This window comes from Ranitomeya imitator, chromosome 6, assembly GCF_032444005.1.
Source record: "Ranitomeya imitator isolate aRanImi1 chromosome 6, aRanImi1.pri, whole genome shotgun sequence".
NCBI classification, from domain to species: Eukaryota; Metazoa; Chordata; class Amphibia; order Anura; family Dendrobatidae; genus Ranitomeya; species Ranitomeya imitator.
Genome location: NC_091287.1, coordinates 157,594,647 through 157,617,915, shown reverse-complemented (window position 1 = coordinate 157,617,915; position 23,269 = coordinate 157,594,647). Strand labels below are relative to the sequence as shown.

Genomic DNA, 23,269 nt, shown 5'->3' with positions numbered 1-23,269 from the left:
GGTGAGGGGGTTTAACAGACTCCGGGACACCCCTAATTTTGACATTGCTTCTACGTCTGTGGTCTTCGAGAGATGCCAGGTTACTTTTGAGTGAGTCTATGTCTCTTTGTAGGTTTTCAAGTAGAGTTAAGGACATGGGAGGGGTTAGTAAAGGATCCGAATAGGGAGAATCATAACCCCCAGGGGAGAAGTTCTCCATACTACTGTTTGAAGAGTGTGTAGAGGATTCGTATGAATCATGTATGAGTGAAGAATGTTCGCAGAGGGAAGATCTTGAGGAAGATAAGGACGAGGAGGAATCCAGACTCTCCGCAATGGATGTCAGCGCATCCTCTATGTAGGACTCTGATGCTATATCTGTGCTGGGTGGTCGAGTGTTTGGCGGATTAAAAGAAAGTAGTATTTTGTCCATTATTAGGGAATGTCCCTCCATTTTTTTGTTGAAGCGGTCGCAGAAGACTTTCATCACATTGTCTATAAACAATTCAGACGGGGGTTTACCTGTAGCTCTTACCCCTTCTGCACTGGGAAGAGATTCTGTGTTTTCTGTAATATATCTCCTCCCCCCATGATTGGTACACTCACTGGGTTTCTGTAAAGATGCTACTTGTGAATGGCGATTTAGTTGTGGTATGTCATTTGACATCAACTGTCATTTGGTATTTGGGCTGGGGTACGAAAGCGGGGGCATTGTAGTTCAGTGTGCAGCAGGCAGCCAGACTTTTTATTTCCCCAGCTACAGTTCTGCTGATGAATGTGGGCGGGATCGAGGGTGGGGTTTCATCTTCTCTCCTGCTCCCCGTCCCCCTCAGTGGTTGTAAATCTGCTGCAACATTTATGGGTATCGCGCCGGTCTGGGGAGCGTTGTTATTCAATATGCGGCAAGCAGCTTGTCTATATGATTTACTAGCTGCAGTGCCGCTGTTAAATGTGAGTGGAGTCGAGGGCGGGGTTTCATCCCCCCTCCTGCTCCCCATCCTCCCCGGAGAAAGCAGAGCCACCGCACTAGCTCCGCTTAAATTGTTGGTCTGGGGGACCGGAGCGGTCGGACCCAGAGATTGTGGAGCAGGAGCGGCCCGCAAATGAGGCTCACCTGGTGCCTCTCCTGTGGACGGGCCGGTGTCTCTGCTTCTTGCAACTGTGCCGGTACGAGCCGTGGGCGGAACAATGGGCGGAGCCACTACGAGCCCTCTGCCTCCCGGCCTCGCCTGTTCAGGCGATGCCGCTGCTTTGTGTCCCTTCCCGGCGGCTTCTCTGGAATGTGTGCCCGCAGCAGGGAGCCCCGGGGACTTCAGTACGGGGGCCGCTTGTGGAAGCGGTATATCTAGAGTCTCACCCGTAGCTGGGTCCGGGTTCCTCACTTTGGAAGCCGGGCTGCTGCACTTTGTGGGCGTGGTTTGGGGTGGAGTTTCGGCGCTGCTTCTTCCTCCCAGTCTTACCTGCGCAGGCAATACCGTGTTTTCTTGTGGACACATGCCTGCAGCAATGTCCCGACTATAGTCCGCATGTCCCAAAACTGCTTTTGTTTTCTTAACAGCCATTATCCTCATTGTGTGCCCTGGTCCTTTTAGTCCCCCTGCAGCTGCAGTTGTCCTCCTTCGTATGGCAGCGGTGCCGCTGCCAGCTGTGGGCGGAGTTGTAGGCGGGGCTCCGTCTCCGCCTCCCATCTCCGGCCTCCCCTCTGCAATCAATGCCGCCGCTCCGGGTCTGGTCCCGGGAGTCACGCCGGCTCGGGAGCGGTGAGCGGGTGGCCCCATGGGTCCAACCACCCATGCTGATTGCAGCGCTGGCTCGTCCAAAGCCCTCTCCGCCATCTGATTGCGGCTCCGTCTTCTGGGGGCATCGCCGCCGCTTGCCATGGGCGGAGCTGTGGGCGTATATAGGGGCGGGGTTTCCTCCCCTCTCCTGCTTCTCGGCCTCGCCGACTCAGACAAAGCCGCGGCTTTGGGCCTACCTGCGGCGGTAGCTCCGGATCTAGAGGGGATGTCGGCGGGACCCGCAGTTTTCAATGTGGGGGTCGCTGTGGACGTGTGTCTGGCCGGGAGTCCTCCAGTGGACGAATCTGGTCTGGGGCTTGATAGCACCGATGAGTGCAGCCCCCGGTGCTTCAGCTTGTGCAGGCCTGCAGCAAAGCCACGGCTGGGGACCGCTTGTCCCTGGGTCGTTTGTGCCCTCTTTAAATCCGGGTTTTTCATTGTGTCCGAGTCCTAGACACTATAAATAAAGTCTGAAACACTCCTTTCCAAGAATGTAAGCAAAATTGCCGCTTATAATAAGGGTTTTAACAGGAGCTCCTGTAACACAGGTCTGCTCCCAACCCCTAGCAAGCCACGCCCCCCACAAACTACCCCTTTTAATTGGCCTTCTGAGAAATTAAAGTTCCTAGGAATTTATCTGTCTGCAGATCCGACTGCAATCTACAAATTTAACTTTCTCCCTTTATTGGCCAAGATACAAGCTTTGCTCAGATCCTATGATCTACCTTATCTCTCCTGGATAGGCATGATTAATGTTATTAAATCCTATATTCTTCCAAAAAAACTTTTATGTAATGAACATAGTCCCCATTCCTCTCCCTAATTCTTTCTTTACTTCCGCAAATAAATTAGTTGCAAATTATGTATAGAGATCTAAAAGAGCCAGACTCCCCCGTAAAATCCTTTCTTTACCAAAAAATAAAGGTGGACTTGGCCTTCCCAACTTCAAGACTTACTACCACGCAATTCATCTCACTAGATGGTTATGTTTAGTTAAGACTAATCCAGATCTTAAAACCTCTAATCTCGAAATTAACCTGATGGGAAATAAGGCAGAGATCTTTCTCTGGTCCTCCTGTGCTCCCCCACTCACTGACTCACACCCTAGCTATTCGGCGCTCTCTGGTTCCTAATAAAGTACCTCATTGCTTTTTCTTAGATAATATCCCATTGAAAATCATCCCTTGGCTTATTGACCCCAATTATGTTGATGCTTTTGGTCTGTGGGATTCCTTACCTAACTTACCAATTTCACTCCTCCTTTCTAACCAAATCCCCTGCATAGATGCTTGGCCAAGGGAAGCCAAAAAAACAACCCCACGACCCCTTACAAAAGCACCATGTAAATTTTATTATTTCCAAATTTAAGTCAGGACTAAAGCATAACTCTGATTGGCTTTGGCTAGAATTTTGAGTAGGCCTCAGATCCCCTCCTCCCAAACTCATTTCTAAAATGTACGCTAATCTCATCAATCCACCCACCCTGTTCAAGCCGCTCTACTTATCTTCATGGGAATCGGAATTAAATTTGACTTTATGTCCCCAAGAAACAAACCAAATTCTGAGTAACTCCCACGGCTTCTCAAGATGTATCTTGCTACAAGATAATTCCTTTAAAATCCTCTCACATTGGTATAGAACCACCAAAAGATTATTCCACATGGGTTTAACTTCCTCTCCTCTCTGTTGGAGGTGTTCAAAATCGGTAGGCTCCTTAGCTCATATTTTTTGGTTGTGTCCTATTATCTCTAAATACTGGTCAGATATTAACAAATATCTCCACCGTTTAGGATTGATTACACAGGATCTAACACCTCAAGAAGTTTTGCTTTCGCTCCCTACAAATGTGTTTAAACCAAAAAACATGATTTACTCCCTCTTTTGTTAGCAGCGGCAAAGCACCTGGTTTCCACTAATTGGAGACAATCGACCCCCCCCACTTTGAATTAGTGGATAAACAAAGTACAAGATAGTTATAGAATGGAAGAACTGTCAAGCTGAGGTTCCCGCACACACGGAAAATTTCTACTCACTTGGCAGCCTTGGGTTAAAAACTACCACCCCCTCCCATGATTGTCCCATACACCTATCTATTGGTCACCCATCTCCCGAGCCTGCCTCTGTTGCGGAGACCCTGATTTACCACTACAGCCGAAGTGCGGAGCCCGACCTCAACTCAACTAAAAATAATTATTCTAATTCAGTTACAGTTCAATGTCTACTCGTATGCCTTCTCACCTGCTTTCTCTCTGCCTTTAACCATCTTTTGTGTCCTACTGACTCACTTTTACAGGTTCCCAGAGGACTCGGTTTCGGTCTTTTGGAGACGCTACTATAAGCACCTGGACTTTAATTCCTGAAAACTGTTCTCCCCCTTGTTTATACAATTCTATGGTTTTGTCCCCGGGCCGTTTACAAGATGCTGATCCGGTTGTTTTACTTCTTTGCTATAGTGTTGCACTTGTCATTTTCTGGATCAACTGTGTAATACAGTTTTTCAATGTTTACCTTGTGATTGGCCGTTGTGGGCTACTAACCTTGATTTTTGTTATGCTGTGTTATGAAAAATTTCTTAAATAAAGAATTTAAAAATAAAATCCATGGGGCATGGGGAGCATGTGTTCCATCCCAAGGTCCGACTGGGTCCCAGCTTGCACTATGTTAACCCAGTGTGCCGTCAGTGAGATGTACCATCCCTGCCCACAAGCACTTGTCCACATGCCCGTGGTTAGGTGGACTTTCTCAGTAACATCATTGTTGAGGGCATGGGTAATGTTGTGGAACACGTGCTGGTGTAATGCTGGTACGGCACACCAGGAGAAATAGTGGTGACTGAGAACCAAGTACCTTGAGACGGCCGCTGCCATCAGGTTGCAGAAAGCTTCCGTCTCAACAAGCCTGAAAGACAACATTTGGAGCCAAGCAGAAGAGAAATGTTAGAATTTAGCACTGTGGCCTGTGGGTTGTTGGCTGGTTATTTCCGCATGTGTTCCAATGACTGGGGTATAGACAACTGAAGGCTGCGCTGGGACAAGGACTTTGACGGGCAATAACAGGTGCAGGGCATGAGGCATCTTCACATGCACGGTGAACTGGGGATTGGCTTCTACGCAAAACAATGGAAGAAGCAGTGGTGTCACCTGTAGACAATGTTCATGGAGCCTGAGGCTCGGCCCACAAAGTCAGGTGCTTTGCTGCCATGTGCCTAATCATGCTGGTGGTGCTCAGGCTGGTAGTTTTCCTACCCCTGCTGATGCGGGCATGGCAGGTGCTGCAAATGGCCTGTTTGGGGTTATCGGCAAAGTCTTTAAAAAATAACCAGGATCAGGATGATCTAACAGTTGGAATGGCAACTTCTGTCACGTTAGTGCTATGGGGAACGGATGCATGCCTTCTGTCTGTGGCCACCGCACTGCTTCTTCCTGCCTGTTGTGGTGATATGCCTCCTTCCCCATGTGTGCTGCTGTCCTTTCTCTGCATGTCCTCCTGCCAGGTTGGGTCAGTCACTATGTCATCCACCACCTCGTCTTCCACATCTGCACCCTGCTCCTCCTCCTGACTTTCTGGCAATTGTGTCTCATCATCGTCCACCTCTTGTGACACTTTCCCACCATCGCCTTCTTGTGACCGTGGCTGCTCAAATCTTTGGGCATTGCTACATTCGATCTCATCTGGCCCCACTTCAAGTTCACCGGCCGAGAGTCCGGAATCTTGAAATGGAAAACTGAACAGCTCTTCGGAGTGTCCAAGTGTGGGATCAGTTGTCTCACAGCTACTCAGACTTGACCATGTGGAAGACGTGGTGGTGGTGGTGGTGGCTAAGTGATTGGAAGCATTATTCGCTATCCAACCAACAACCATTTCACACTGCTCTGGCTTCAATAGTGGTGTGCTGCAGTCCCCAAAAACTGGAACAGGAAGGTTGAGCGAGAAGATGTGGGTGTTTGTTGTGGCCCACTTTCAGCTTGACCATGGCCTCGTCCTCTGCATGCACCATCAGCATCAAATCCACTTCCCTGTCACTTGCCCCCTTGCCTTGCCCATTTTAAATGGACTACTGAAATATTTTAAAAGCTCAATACAAATGGATTAATTTGGAGAAAACTTACATGTGATCAGTATGCCTGAAGAGCAAGTATTTGGAGACCACAGACACACCGAGCATCTGACGGAGATAACAGACACTTAAAATATGTTGTCTTTTTTAAAAAAAAATATTTTTTAACCACAAAATAATGAGTAGACCAAGGCTAGCAGACAAAAAAATACAACATATGCCTGCAAAGTGAAGATTTGGACACCACAGATACACCAGGCGTCTGACAGAGATAACAGACTGTACATATTTTTTTTAAAAAATTGTTTAGTTTTTGAAAACACTAAATACTGAATTGGCAGAAGGCTAGCTGACAAAACAATGCAACGTATGCCTGCAAAGCAAAGATTTTGACACAACGGATACACCAGGTGTCTGACGGAGATAACAGACCATTTAAATGTGTGGCCTTTTTTTAAGAATTTAAAAAAAAAAAACACTAAATAATGATTAGCCGAAGGCTAGCAGACAAAACAATGCAACGTATGCCTGCAAAGCGAAGATTTTGACACCATAGATACAGCAGGCATCTGACGGAGATAACAAACTGTATAATTTTATTTTTTCTAATTTTTGAAAACACTAAATACTGAGTAGACCAAGGCTAGCAGACAAAACAATGCAACATATGCCTGCAAAGCAAGGATTTTGATACCACAGATACACCAGGTGTCAGCCAGAGATAACAGACTGATCAAAATGTGGCCTTGCTTTTTTTGGGTCCACCAAAATTGTGTCTATAAGTTGGCTATGACACTAAAAAAAAATTGGAGTACTAAAATTGTAAGATATTTAACGCAATGAAATGAGATGCGTGTGGCATACAAATCACAGTGATAAATATAAGAACTGTAGCTAAATATTTTTGGGCCAGATACAGATTTTTTGGGCCGCAAAATAGTGTCCAAAAATGTCGTAAGATGCTACAAAAAATTATATAACACCAAAAAAAGGCCAGATTTTTCTGCGCACTCCCATCTGATGCCTGGTACAAAAAATGTTTTTTAAATTGTTAGATTTTCACGCTCTTGTATTGCAATGACCTGGCTGTAGTCTGCAGCGGGACCAAGCAAATAAATGTAGAAAAAAGGGGGCTATGGATTGCTTTCTAATAAAATGAGCAGGTATAAGTTGCAAAAAAAAAAAAATTGCCTCGGATAACTGCAGCTATGTACATATAAAATACGCAGCAGCAGACAGTAATGGAGCCTTCATATGTATGCAGTGAGATATATGTACCCACATCCAGTGCCTGCAGGCCTTGCACTGATGTGGATATGTGCACATAGACTCCCCTGCCTACCTAGCGCTGCAATCTATGTACCCTCGAATTAGCCCTAAAAAGGACTGTTGGTTTATCAGGATTTATGGACTGAACACTAGCAGACCCACACTAACTATTAAAAGAACGAATCTGACCCTATCTCTGCTGTGCGGCCAGCCAATCACTGTAATACCACAACAAAGATGGCTGTGGTATTACAGTGCATGGCAGACAATCCCTGCATGCTGATTGGCGCTCTCAAAAGCACCAAAATTAAAAGGAGGAGACCTGAGCTCCTGCCGAATAATCCCAGAAATACTCGGTGCTCGCCGAGTACACCGAGCATAGTGATACTCAGTCGAGTACCGAGTAGTGGCGAGCACGTTCGCTCATCACTAGTGGGAATGGATCTCTGAACAATCAATGGCAGGTAGTGTTACTCGCTAACCTTTGCTCCAATTCTTGACTGACTGCACACAGTAAGTAAAGGAAGGATGATGCAGTGATGAATTTTAACATGTTTTATTCACACTACCTTGATGAGGTGAGGTAAGATGTGATTGAAGATGAAGGGATGAAGATGAGGTTGTTGGATATGGTGGGTGGAGGATAGAGGGTAGAGGCAATAGGAGAATCCTCTTTTGCACATGCTGCAAGATGACACTGACCAGCAAAAAGGATGTGAGGAAACGAGATAGGAGGAGTTACACAGAGAGAGAGGCATTGTGGGAATTACAGCTTCAAAACATGAAAGTTTACAATAACAAAGGCAAGTAAATGGCAGCAAAGTACAACATTGTAACCATCATATCTATAATTTATAATAAATGAAATAAGCTATATAACATTAGGCAAAGGTCCCTGAAATGGCTGAAAGCCTTTGCAGATGATTAGCTGAACAGCACAAATGGTCTTTACTTTATGTACAGAATTTTGATAGTAGTGATTCGAAAATAGCTTATGGTGATTGAATGTTATTCATTTTTAAAACTAAACATTTGGCTGCAAGTTCATTTTAACCCCTTTCCGACATGTGGCGTAATAGTACACACATGTCAGACTCCCCCCTGTTTGGTGTGGGCTCCGGCGCTGAGCCTGCACCTATCTGGGCACATGACAGATGATCAATACAGCTGACATGTGCCCACAACAGCTGCAGGTGGAATCACGATCCACCCGCTGCTGTTAACTAGTTAAATGCAGATGTCAATCTCTGACAACACCTTTTACTCACTTACGCTTACAGGAAGCGCGTCACTAATCCCACCCATTGGTGACCCCTTCACAAATTCGTGGGTCACCAATGGGTCGGCATGACAACCAGAGGTTTGCAGCAGACCTTTATGGTTGTCATTGCCACATTGCTATGAGCACCGCCCCATGGTCGGCACTCATAGCAAGTGAGCATTTCTGCTATACACAGGCAATCTGATCATAGCCTGTGTAGCTGAGGCGATCAAAGTACTTCAGCTTCTAGCCTCCTATGAAGACTAATAAAGCATGCAAAAAGTAAAAAAAAAAAGTTTTAGAAAATTTAAAAAATGGAAGTTCAAATCACCCCCTTTCGCCCCAGTCAAAATAAAGCACTAAAAAAAAAACAAATATACACATATTTGGTATAGCCGTGTTCAGAATCACCCAATCTATCAATATAAAAAATGAATTAACCCGATCACTAAACTTCATAACGAGAAAAAATTCAAAACGCCAGAATTATGTTTTTGTGGTCAGCGCTACATGGCAATAATGGGCAATCAAAAGATCATATCTACACCAAAATGGTATTAATAAAAACGTCAGCTCAGGGCACAAAAAATAAGCCCTCACAAAGCACCAGATGACAAAAAAATGGAGACATTACGGGTCTTGGAAAATGGAGCCTTTTTTAAGCAAATTTTGGATTTTTTTTCACCACTGAAATAAAAAAAGAACCTAAACATGTTTGGTGTCCATGAACTCGTACTGACCTGGAGAATCATAATGGAATGTCAGTTTTAGCATTTAGTGAGCATACTGAAAAAGCAAAACAAAAACCAACTGTGAGATTGCACTTTTTTTTTGCAATTTCACCTCACTTGGAATTTGTTTCCCGTTTTCCAGTACAAAATATGTTAAAACCAATGATGTCGTTCAAAAGTACAACTTGTCCCACAAAAACAAGCTTTCACATGGCCATATTGACCTAAAAGTAAAGAAGTTATGGCTCTGGGAAGAAGGGGAACAAAAAACGATAACGCAAAAGCGGAAAATGGCCTAGGGGTTATGGGGTTAAAATACATTTTCCATATTAAACCTCAGAGAAACTTTTAAAGTTTTCACACTGAACTTTGTCACAGTGAGTTACTCATGTGCCGGTGTCTAAAAATGCAATTGACCAAAATGTTACTTTGTGACTATCAAGTCCTTAACATTTGTTTCAAGCACTTTTCAGGTGACAGTCAGCATAAAGTCAAGAATATATTCAGGAAATTGGCTTATATTTTACTTCTAAAGGTATATAGAAAAGCAGCGAAATGACACAAAACTACTGAGATGCTTATTTGAGATGTTCTTTTATATGACCCGCATTAATGTCTAACACAGTTGGCATATTTGGACAGAATGCCCAATTCTTTTTGCATGAAAAAATGCAGGCTGGAAAACACAACGTAGTAAGTCTAAGTTCACATTTGCGTTGTGCGCCGCAGCGTCGTCGCCGCAACGCACAACGCAAACAAAAACGCAGCAAAACGCATGCACAACGCAGTGTTTTGCGCCACATGCGTTCAACGCATGCGGCGCAAAACGCTGCGTTTTTTTTAAACGTCGTTGCGTTTTTACCAAAAAACGCAGCGTTTTTCGACGCATGCGTTTTTAGTGCAGTGAGTCATTCTTCATCCCCCTCCCACAAAAAAAAGTGTCTACACAATAGATAAGGACCACCAATGGCTAGAAGAGGGTTGGTGTTAAAAATGTGTATATACCATGGCAGAGATGAATTCCTCCCATTTTGCTGGTATTCATGATGGAGCGACCCATGGACAGTATCTACATGGATATGGAGATGGAATTTGCCTTGGCTCATGCCTATGCTGTTGCCTGTTTTAATCAAAGGGAAAGGGAAAAACGGAGATGGAGTCGTCGCCGCTTTTGGATACACCCTATCATGGAAGTCCGGGAGAGCCGTGGAGCATACCATTGCTTGTTCGGCGAACTGAATGACAACCGGGAAAAATATTTCAAATATACCAGGATGTCACAGGACAGCTTCCGCTATCTTCTGCGTCGGGTGGAAGGATCCATTAGCAGGCAGGACACGCAGCTCCGGAGAGCTATTTCCACAGAGGAACGGCTGCTGGTGACTCTACGGTACGTTGCTGTTTGAATGACTGTGATATGTATTTACTTTTTATTTTTATTTTTTGTTTTTAATTGTAATGGTCAATGTACTTTTATAAATTACAATGTACTTTAATCTAAATTTCTTTATCTTCTTGGCAGTTTCCTGGCTACCGGAGAGACGTTGAGATCACTTCATTTTCAATTCCGGATTGGAGTCTCCACTCTTTCCGGAATTATTGCTGAGACATGCCGCGCATTGTGGGATAATCTCCGGGAGGAATTTTTACCCGTCCCTACAAGCGAAATCTGGGAGGCCAACGCACAGAAATTCGAGCAAGTGTGTTCTTTTCCAAAATGTATTGGCGCAGTGGATGGAAAGCACATTCGGATTACCAAGCCTGCGAAAAGTGGATCCCTTTTCTACAATTACAAAAAATACTTTTCAACTGTGCTCATGGCAATTGCCGGTGCGGACTGCCGTTTTCTCGCAGTGGACATTGGTGCATTTGGGCGTGCAAATGACTCGCGCACATTTAAAGAGTCGGATATGGGCCAAAAATTATATGGCAACAATTTTAATTTCCCACAGCCACAACCTCTTCCCCACACCGAAGGCCCTGCGATGCCATTTGTTGTGGTTGGAGATGAGGCATTCCAAATGTCTGCCAACCTATTGAAACCCTACTCCAGTCGGGGCTTGGACCATACAAAAAGGGTTTTCAATTACAGACTGTCCAGGGCCAGAAGGACTGTGGAATGCGCCTTTGGCATCCTTGTCTCCAAATGGCGGATATTAGGATCCGCCATTAATCTTAAAATTGAAACAGTGGATGAGGTGGTGAAGGCTTGTGTGGTTCTCCACAATTTCATTATGGCCAAAGAGAGACTGAATGTGGAACTCGATGAACCCATAGCCAACCCATTGCCCGATTACCATGATCATCCTCTGAGGACAAGTGTGGAAATTGCGCAGATGCGGGATCGTTTTGCGGCCTATTTTGTGTCAGATGTTGGCCGTGTGTCATGGCAAGATCAAATGGTGTAGTAATGTTACTGTTGGACTGTCTTCTGATTTTAACTACACCAATAAATACCTCTACTGTGACTGTGCTAAAAATATATGAAAATAAAGTAATTCTCCAGTAAATGTGCAATAAATGTTCCGTTTAGGTTGGTTGGGTATATGTCAAATTTGGCATCTAACTATAGTTCACAAATTTAATGTGCCTATAAAAAACTGGAACCCGTTGTTTTTAAAATGTTGTTGTTTAATAAAATTTTTTTCTAATTTTATACCGATTCAAATAACATTTTTATACCATACCATAACATATTTATTTGTTTGTCTGATCGCCGTGTATCTTTGTGTTTTACAGCAAACGCAACGATAACAGCGATGTTTTACAATGGTAACCAGGGTAAATATCGGAAGCGTGGCCCTGCGCTTAGCAACATGATGTTTACCCTGGTTACCCGTGGGCCTCTGCATCGTTGTTCACTGGAGAGCTGTCTGTGTGACAGCTCTCCAGGGACCAAACAGCGACGCTGCAGTGATCTGCATCATTGTCTGTTTCGCTGCTGCATTAAGTGTGAACACCTCATACACTTTAGTGTTTGTGAACACCTCATACAGCAATGAGAGACACCCAAAAAAAGGCAAACTAACAATTGTAAAAATAATGTCTGACATTGCATATATGAGGTGTTTGAAGCACAAAATATGTGTAGACAGCACACGGCGTGACTTGCCGAGAAATATTCTGGAAACTAAGAACAAATATTTTTTTTTAAACCAAAATTTTTTATTGGGGGGGAAACAGAAAAAAAAAGGGGGAAATAAACTTAGGGGGTTTCAACCTGTGCCACCATGGGGGAATAGTATGTGTCTTGTTTGGAATGGGGAGAGGAAGGGGAGGATGATGATGAACAGGAGGATGATGGCGAAGAGGAGGATGATGTCCTATAGTCCAGGAGGCTCGATGGCAGGTCCAAACCCTCCGCAGGGTATACTGGGGAAGAAACCGCCACCTCTGTAGGGGAGGGAGGAGGCAACACAAGCCTTTGAGTTTTTCTTGGTTGGCCCTGGCTGCTCCTGCTGCGGCTAAAGCCCCGACGCGCACTTGGTGTCTGTACTGGAGCAGCCAGAGCCTCAGTGTGTGCCTGAGTGTGTGTCCTCTTTCTTTTTTTGCGTTTTTTTGCTCCCGCGGCAGCTCCCCCAGAATGACGCCTACGGGAGGATGAGGGCATGGCAGGAGCAGGAGTCGGCGGCACTATGCTATGGTGCCTGTGGTGGCGTCGCTCGGCACGTGGACCACGGTGGGGTGGCTGGAGTGGCTCTCCAGCAGGAGTCGGAGTCATGCTTGCCAGCGACGGCACTACAGGCATTGTCGCTGACTGCATGACCCGAGCCTGCTGGAGAGCCCTCACGTAGGTAGTGTTGCAGGCCTGCATTACCGAAATCTGGAGTTCCGGCGTAAGGTGTTCCACCATGCCCTTAGCAATGGTACTAAAGAAATGTTTGGCCGGACTCGAGAGCTCGGATTCCATAGTTTCAAGGCGCCGGTCGATATTGGACAGACAAGTGTCCATTTTATCGCTCAACGCCTTGAAACAGTTCTGGAAAACCGTGCTCAAATGCAAAAATTCGGGCATGGCTGGCCTGTCCGAGGCCCGCTGGCGCTGTCGGGAATTCCCAAACGAAGGTGCGCCAGAGGCCTCGGGCAGTGGAACACCTGATGTACCGGCTGCCGGTTCTCCAGATGGCGGTGCAAGCCTGCTGTCGCTGTGGGAGGGCTGTGATGGGTCAGATGGCGATTCATGAAGGTCCGCTCCTGCGGGGCGAGCTCTCTCGAGGGTGCTGCTGTGTGTCCTGTGAAAAGATAATGGAAAAATTAGTCTTCAATTAATAACCTATCCCATACGCCAACTCCTGGAATAAAAATAACATTACATTACACAACAATACAAATCCTCTGTCTCTCAGTCTGTGTGGCCTATAATAAATTGCTGATTGTTATCGCCAGCTGACCGTTATGGCTGACGCTGCCTATGCCGCAAAAATAGTATAAAATTTAATGTCAAGATAAAAAAAAAAAAATACACAGTGATTTCGCTGATCTGATTGCAGGAACGACCATGACGTTAGGATCATGTGATCGAGACTTCATCATTATTCCTGCGATCAGAACTACCCTGACTCAGAACTTAACCTGTCATGGACTACAAGGACTCACGCTTAACCCAAAAAATAACTAATGGCCTATATACCATTTCACTAGGGATAAATTTACGTGGATGGCCAATATGTTACGCTGACTACATGGATGGCCAATACACTATGTGCCTGGGAAATATACTATGTGGATACGTGGCTAGAACGTGTACTATGTGGCTGCGATATAGTGCCCTGCCAATATACTATGTGGATGCACAATGTACGTGGCTGGGCAATGTACTATGTGGCTGTGCAGTAGGCTATGTGGCTGGGCAATGTAATGTGGCTGTGCAATATGGTTTGTGGACAAAATACTTACTGTCGGCGGCCAAGGACCGGTCTTAAGAACTGTAAAGCCTTGCTGTATTTGTATGGCACAGACTTGGCCGCAGCAGCACCACTCTTTGATCGCTCCTCCTCAGCCCGGATCCCCTTATTGAAACGGTCCTTCATGGATCGCCATCTGATCCTCAACCTTTTAACTGTGAATGCAAAGAAAAAAAAAGGTTACATATTTAGCATTTTAAAAGGATAAAACAACCGTGTGCGATGCAAACTTTAGGCGTTGATTGCATCACACACGGTTGTGTTTATCCTGGAAAGATGGGTCATAGCAGCGTATCAGCACGGCGTATCAGCAATACTCACCAAAGTTGGCTTTGTCCTTGGCTGGAGCAATGTCAAAGCCCTCCCACAGCGACTTTGCCACCTCTACCCACAAACGCCTCAACACCACCTGGTCCATGTGCCGGGAGTCACGGCTGTCCCACAACGGGCCACGCTCCTGGATGCTGGAGATCAGGAGCTCCACGTCAATTACTCCTTGGTCCCGTTGTGAAACCTAGAAAAATTACAAACCAAAAAGGTTAGAAATATGCAAATATTAACAACCACCAGCACCTGTCATGATATGTACCTTGGCCCTATCCTTTGCCATTTGATATATGTATATTGATGGTTTCTACACCTGTATTTTGGAATGTTTTTGTTCTGAAAGTTTCACCTTTGTTACCTTCCCCCAATACTTGCTACCCTGAAAAGTTATAATGTAAGCTTACTAAACATCCCTAGTGAAAGCAGGATGCTACTCAAATGTAATATTCCGCACAGCAGGATGCTACTCAAAAAAAAAAAATGTTAAAAAAAAATACTCACTCGCCGTCCTGACGCCAAACCTTGGCCCTGACCTTGCTGCTCCCGCTGACTGCCTTCCCCCTCACTTGAAGAAGCCTGTAAAAATTGTATAAAGAAATTATTTTCAATACTACAAATGACAGTGAATAGTAAGCAAATGGACATAATTACTCACCACACTCCCCTGCGCCGATTGGCTATGTTCAGAATCACTCGCCATTCTTGCAAGTTTGTTCTGCCATGAAAAAATGGGGAAAAAAATCACATCCAAACCTAACTAATGGCACATACAATAAAATAGGCCCAAAAATTTAAACAACCACAATTGACTGTTGACTGATAGGACAATGCAAAATCAGAAAGCGACACCACAACGCCATACATTGCAAGAGAAGACAATAGAAGAAACTATACAAGAATAGACCCAAGCAAAATTAAGCAAAAATAGACACCTATGTCCAAATTTTTACATATCAAAACTTTCCAAAAAAACATTACAGGCACAAAAAAGGACAATGAAATAGCAAAATAATGAACGCCATACTTTACAATTGCAACAAGACATGATCCAAAAAAACACCATCTGGTGACATCTAACCACAGAAAGACATCAGAAAAAGGCAATAAATACCATTCTAGATAATAAGCAATAAACATTACGGGACAACCGCTGTAAAAATATACAGCAACCCAAAGATAAACCATAGTCAAATAGAAAAGAAAACACATGAAATTTTCAAAAAGGGCACCACCCAAAAAAAAAAAAAAAAAAAAAAAATTATACTACACACTTGGCAATGCAAACAGTCAATGAAGGAAGATATATGCCATACGGAAAACGACGTAAAAACATCAGAGATTTTTTTTTAAATAAAGGGAAAGTGCAATTGAAACTATAATGGCATAGCAGCACGGAACTATACAATACAAATGAGACATCATACATGTAGCCCCCCCACCAGCAAGAAAAGACACTCAAGGAAAGAAAAAATAAAGCCAACAGCATAATAAAAACACAGCAAGACATGAGACAAGAAAATGCCACACAGTTACCACCAACAATAGAAACCAGAAAAACATGCACCTGAAATTTTACAAGAAAAAATGAGCCAAAATCAAGACATTGAACAACCACATGACACAAGAACAAAACACAAAACCAATCCAAAACCAACGTAAAAAAAAAAAAAAGGCCAAAGACAATAAACGCAATCATATAAAGCCAGAAGAACATCAGAACCAGAAAAACAATTTTTCAATAACAACCCATAACCGTAAAATAGCACAGACCAAACATTGCAAAAATAAATAAAAATCAAGAAATAAAACACAGAATACAAAATGTGCAAAGAGAAATATATACTTACAAGTTTGGAAAGCAGATTCTCTCCAGATTCTCTCCTGGGTGATGACTTGTAAAAGACAATGGCAAACCCCTTTTTCTTTTATATATATAGGTTGTTTTTTTTGTGTCTAGACAAAGTCTAGACATAGTAACATAGTAACATAGTAACATAGTTAGTAAGGCCGAAAAAAGACATTTGTCCATCCAGTTCAGCCTATATTCCATCATAATAAATCCCCAGATCTACGTCCTTCTACAGAACCTAATTGTATGATACAATATTGTTCTGCTCCAGGAAGACATCCAGGCCTCTCTTGAACCCCTCGACTGAGTTCGCCATCACCACCTCCTCAGGCAAGCAATTCCAGATTCTCACTGCCCTAACAGTAAAGAATCCTCTTCTATGTTGGTGGAAAAACCTTCTCTCCTCCAGACGCAAAGAATGCCCCCTTGTGCCCGTCACCTTCCTTGGTATAAACAGATCCTCAGCGAGATATTTGTATTGTCCCCTTATATACTTATACATGGTTATTAGATCGCCCCTCAGTCGTCTTTTTTCTAGACTAAATAATCCTAATTTCGCTAATCTATCTGGGTATTGTAGTTCTCCCATCCCCTTTATTAATTTTTAGACAATGTTTTGCATTTTTTATTGGAAAACGCATGCGTCGTACAACGCACCACGACGCAGGTACTTGCGTCGTCTGCGTTGTCAATACAAGTCTATGGGGGAATAGGCGCATCGACGATGCAAACACGACGCAAACACGACGCATGCGTTTTTTAAAAGGTCGGCGCCGCCCGAAAAATGCAACATGTTGCGTTTGCCGCGCCCAGACAGGTGCGCCCTAACGCCGCATGCGGCGTAAAACGCAACAAAACGCAACACAACGCATGCACATGCGGCCCCATGCGGCGCCAATGTTAAAGATAGGGCCGCACGACGCATGCGTTTTGTTGCGGCGGCGACGCTGCGGCGCAAACCGCAAATGTGAACGTAGCCTTACTGTGAAATGTGGATGTCTAGAAAGTTGTAATCATACCAGCTTGGAATCAGGTATGTAGGCTCATCACAGAGATACATACTGGAGCAATGTGCAAGCTTGGGATATAGATGGTGTTTATTATCTTAATATTGTAATTTTCCCAAAGAAATCCCCTGGAAGACATTGACATTTCCATTAGTCATTCAAATTCTGTTTTGATTTTAAAGAAAGTGTTTTAGGCTGCGTCCCCACAGTCAGTAATCGGCAGCGTTTTGGACGCAGCACATGTCCACTCCATCCAAACGTTGAACGCAGGTGATTCTGCATGTGATCACTGAACCATGCAGAATCGCAGCATCCAATACATTGCATGAGATTTATCTTATGGAGACAGAGCGTCTCCGCAAGATAAATTGACATGCTACTGTCTGGAAAGACATGCCGCATGTCCGTCTCCGTGGGTAAGCCGATGGTGTCTGTGGACATTGTATTTCATGAAATCCCATCCACTATGCTGTAACATTTGGCCGCTGCGGGTTGGACACTGCGGATGTACGCAGAGTATAAAGCAGCCACCCCACAGAATATAATGTATAAGTATGAGTATAATGCAACCTCACATACAGTATAATGCAACCCCCATAGAATATAATGCAGCCCCCTCATATAGTATAATGCAGCCCCTCCATATAATATATGTTAGCCCCCTCATAGAGTATAATGCAGCCCCCTATAGAATATAATAATGCAGCCCCCCACAGAATATAATGTAGCCCCTCCATAGAATACAATGTAGCCCTCCTCATTTAGGATAATGCAACCCCCCATAGAATTTAATGCAGCCCCCTCATAGAGAATAGCGAAGCCACCATACAATATAATCTAGCCCCCAAAGAATATAATGCAGCCCACATAAAATACAATGTAGCCCCCTTATAGAGTTTGATGCAATCACCCCTCATAGAATATAATAAATTTAATACACAGAATAAATTTGATACATAGAATATAATGTAGCCCCCATAGAATGTAACACAGCCCCCCATAAAATCTAATACAGCCCTCCACCATAGAATCTAATACAGACCCCCATAGAATCTAATACAGCCCCCCATAGAATCTAATACAGCCCTCCCCCATAGTATCTAATACAGCCCCCATAGAATAAAATACAGGCCTCCCCCATAGAATATAATACAGCCCTCCCCCATAGAATATAACACAGCCCCCCATAGAATTTAATACAGCCCTATCCCCATAGAATCTAATACAGCCCCCATAGAATATAATACAGCCCTCCCCCATAGAATCTAATACAGCCCCCCATAGAATATAATACAGCCCTCCCCCATAGAATATAATGTAGCTGACCCCCCAAGAATGGCCTCACAGTCCAGTAATCACTCATTGATATATTTAAAAAAAACACAATCCTCACTTCTCCTCGTGCCCCGCACTGCTCTTGGTGCTCCAGGATCGGCTCCGGTCTCAGCAGCTGCAGTCTGCTCAGCACACAGCAGGTACGCAATGAAGTGATGTCATTGCGCACCCATAGTGTCAGTAGCAGAGAGGAATGATGGGAGAGGAAGCGGCAGCTGATGTTCTCTCCTCCATCATTGCTTTGAACTGTAGCGGCGTGTACAGTACAAATATCTGAAGGGATGTAGAGGGATCATCCTTATTTTCATTAGCACATGGAAACAGGAGAGGCAATGGAATGAAACTGAAAGTGAGAAGATACAGATTAGATATTAGAAGGTAAGGTTTCTCCTTGTGGAGAGTGACATACCAGCTCTGGCTTGTCAAGGTAAGGAGGCTTATTTGCCGTGCAATGTTCGGTGGACCCCACCCCTGGATGAAGCATTTCAGTGCGAAACGCGCGTCGGGTGTGGTGGGTCCCCGGGGTCTCCCTCTTGGTAACTATACCTCTTCTTTTACTTCTATGCAGTTTACACTGTTTTTGTTAGGCTGGTTAGCTGACGCTACATATTGTTACTTACTTATATTTTTTGCATTATGTGGAGGCTATTTTCTATTTATGTGTGTATATCTATTTATTATTCATAAGTGATTGTTCACTATTTATATTTATGCCATTATTGTTGTTGACATATTTATTGTGACTACATTATTTGATATACATTTCTATGTAGAGGTTATTCCTGTGGGTTTCCCACCTGTTTTTCTGCACTTGTGGTTACTGCCCAGCTTTTATGGTAATATGTTTTCTAATAAAGTTTATATTCATCTAATCAATAAAGCCAAAAAGCCAAAAAATGAAATATAACAGACATTCCCTTTACATAAGCATCACTGATCAGAAGAACCCAATTACTATTTTTTTGTGCGAAAATACATTTTGTATTCCTTCTTTTTCAGATGGGACTAAAAAGATCAATCAAACAAGCTGAAAAGATAGTGAGAAAGTCTAACTATATGGTAAGCTGGTAAGAAAATAATTTAGTTCTATGATTACAGGCAATTGAAGCAGGAGATGTAATTAACTAGGAACTTCTCCAGTTAGATGAAATATCTGAACAGACAGTATAAATTACACTGGTGATATGGTGTATAATTACTTGTCTTGCTGAATACCTGTCTCTGTTACCTCCTTTTCATTGTATACATATTATTTTCCGAATGCTGGTCAATACATTATATCAGTAATCCCATAATACAGCTTGCTAAAATGGATTGTCTTGCAATTAATAAAATAGGAATTCAATCTGTTTGAAACTAATTAAGATAGGAAGAGCTAAAAATCAAGTTCCTTTTCAAGCAGAGCACTCCCTGTAGTGTACAGGTAATTAAACCAGGATATCTATTTTTGGAAAATAGAAATCTCCAGGGTTAAAAGGGTTTTTGCTGAGGGTATTCCAAACTTGGTGTCACTGACTTCCAGATAGGAATATTGGGGTTTGTATCAATCTGATATTGATGGAAAATACATTTTCAACTTCAGGACTAAGAGGTGAAAAACATGCATATTTTTTAATAAAGGTACCTTCACACATAACGATATTGTTAACGATATCATTGCTATTTGTGACGTAGCAACGATATCGTTAATGAAATCGTTATGTGTGACAGCGACCAACGATCAGGCCCCTGCTGGGAGATCGTTGGTCGCTGAGGAAAGTCCAGAACTTTATTTCGTCGCTGGACTCCCTGGAGACATCGCTGGATCGGCGTGTGTGACACCGATCCAGCGATGTCTTCACTGGTAACCAGGGTAAACATCGGGTAACTAAGCGCAGGGCCGCGCTTAGTAACCCGATGTTTACCCTGGTTACCATGCTAAAAGTAAAAAAAAACAAACACTAGATACTTACCTACCGCTGTCTGTCCTCCAGCGCTGCGCTCTGCACTCCTCCTGTACTGGCTGTGAGCCGGAAAGCAGAGCGGTGACGTCACCGCTCTGCTTTCCGGCTCCCAGACAGTACAAGAGGAGAGCAGAGAAGCAGAGCGCAGCGCTGGAGGACAGACGGCTGTAGGTAAGTATCTAGTGTTTGTTTTTTTTTACTTTTAGCATGGTAACCAGGGTAAACATCGGGTTACTAAGCGCGGCCCTGCGCTTAGTTACCCGATGTTTACCCTGGTTACCGGCATAGTTGGTCGCTGGAGAGCGGTCTGTGTGACAGCTCTCCAGCGACCAAACAGCGACGCTGCAGCGATCCGGATCGTTGTCGGTATCGCTGCAGCGTCGCTAAATGTGAAGGGGCCTTAACTGTGAGACATGCCTATCAGCCCCAAATTAATAGTGGCCAGATAACTGACAACAGCTATACCATGTTTCCTATCTGTGAAAAGGTAAAGTAACAATAAAAAATCTGACATCTACAGTTATATGAAAAAGTTTGGGCACCCCTATTAATCTTAAGCTTAATGTTTTATAAAAAAGTTTTTTTTGCAACAGCTATTTCAGTTTCATATATCTAATAACTGTTGGACACAGTGATGTTTCTGCCTTGAAATGAGGTTTATTGTACTAACAGAAAATGTGCAATCTGCATTCTAACAAAATTTGACAGATGGGCACCCCTCCAGAAAAGTGACATTAACATTTAGTAGATCCTCCTTTTGCAAAAATAACAGCCTCTAGTCGCTTCCTGTAGCTTTTAATGAGTTCCTGGATCCTGGATGAAGGTATTTTTGACCATTCCTCTTTACAAAACAATTCCAGTTCAGTTAAGTTTGATGGTCGCCGAGCATGGACAGCCCTCTTCAAATGATCCCACAGATGTTCAATGATATTCAGGTCTGGGGACTGGGATGGCCATTCCAGAACAGTGTAATTGTTCCTCTGCATGAATGCCTGAGTAGATTTGGAGCGGTGTTTTGGATCATTGTCTTGCTGAAAGATCCATCCCCTGCGTAACTTCAACTTTGTCACTAATTCATGAACATTATTGTCAAAAATCTGCTGATACTGAGAGGAATCCATGCGTCCCTCAACTTTAACAAGATTCCCGGTGCTGGCATTGGCCAGACAGCCCCAAAGCATGATGGAACCTCCACCAAATTTTACTGTGGGTAGCAAGTGTTTTTCTTGGAATGCTGTGTTTTTTGGCCGCAATGCATAACGCCTTTTTGTATGACCAAACAACTCAATCTTGGTTTCATCAGCCCACAGGACTTTCTTCCAAAAAGAAATTGGCTTCTCCAAATGTGCTTTTGCATACCTCAGCCGACTCTGTTTGTGGCGTGCCTGCAGAAACGGCTTCTTTCGTATCACTCTCCCATACAGCTTCTCCTTGTGAAAAATGCATTGTATAGTTGACCGATGCACAGTGACACCATCTGCAGCAAGTTGATGCTGCAGCTCTCTGGAGGTGGTCTGAGGATTGTCCTTGACTGATCTCACCATTCTTCTTCTCTGCCTTTCTGATGTTTTTCTTGGCCTGCCACTTCTGGCCTTAACAAGAACTGTACCTGTGTTCTTCCATTTCCTTACTATGTTCCTCACAGTGGAAATTGACAGGTTAAATCTCTGAGACAGCTTTTTGTATCCTTCCGCTGAACAACTATGTTGAATAATATTTATTTTCAGATCATTAGACAGTTGTTTCGAGGAGCCCATGATGCCACTCTTCAGTGGAGATTCAAACAGGAGAACAACTTGCAAGTGGCCACTTTAAGTAGCTTTTCTCATGATTGCATACATCTGGCTATGAAGTTCAAAGCTCAATGAGGTTAGAAAACAAAAAAAAAGTGCTTTAGTAAGTCAGTAAAAAGTAGGTAGGAGTATTTAAAACAAGAAAATGATATGGGTGCCCATACTTATGCACCTGTCAAATTTTGTTTGAATGCAGATTACACATTTTCTGTTTTTTTGTACAATAAACCTCATTTCAAGGCAGAAACATTGCTGTGTCCAACAGTTATTAGATATATGAAACTGAAATAGCTGTTGCAAAAAAACAATTTTTATAAAACATTAAGCTTAAGATTAATAGGGGTGCCCAAACTTGTTCATATAACTGTATATTGAATGCCTGTGATCCTTAGGAGAAAAGATATCGTGAATATTGGGAATCTCTTAATTTTCTGAAACTGAAGCCACATCCAACAATCTGACCCACATGAGGTCATCAAGGGGAGGTGTGTGGCTGTAACCTAGGTGTTGATAAAAAGACATGGCAAATTATGATATTTGTCCAATACCAAGAAGATACATCACTGTGTAGAATCTATCCACGTTTTTGGACATTTTCTCTAGGAGAGCTTCTCTTCATAAATCTGTGCCATTGCAGGTTTAATAATTTTCTTTTGTTTATCCTTTTATTTTATATCATTATATTACATTATATGCTGTATTGTTTTGTCCCCTTTGTAAAATCTTTTGTATTTTTATATTAACACATTAACACTGCCTATCTTTCTGGATTAAATATAAAATGTAATAGTTCTTTGTCCTTTTATTCTGTAAACCGCATTACTAAAAGTTATACGCTACCTGTAGTGGGTGTCCAATCAGCCTGTAAAAGGATTGGTGGTGACAGCTAATAATCTTTCTTGGGTCATTGTGGAGTTGGCAGTGACCATACTGAGGTATATACACTGCTCAAAAAATAAAGGGAACACTTAAACAACAGACTATAACTCCAAGTAAATCAAACTTCTGTGAAATCAAACTGTCCACTTAGGAAGCA

At 43.3% G+C, this 23,269-nt stretch overlaps 1 protein-coding gene across 3 annotated transcripts in view; it reads left to right on the top strand.

The window, feature by feature from the left end:
- AOAH (acyloxyacyl hydrolase) overlaps window positions 1–23,269 on the top strand; it is a 261,652-nt gene that overhangs the window by 136,481 nt on the left and 101,902 nt on the right. For all 3 annotated transcript variants that reach the window (XM_069730229.1, XM_069730232.1, XM_069730231.1), the window contains exon 5: window positions 19,497–19,556. In XM_069730229.1, coding sequence (XP_069586330.1) covers window positions 19,497–19,556 — 60 coding nt within the window. The remainder of the gene's footprint in view (window positions 1–19,496; window positions 19,557–23,269) is intronic.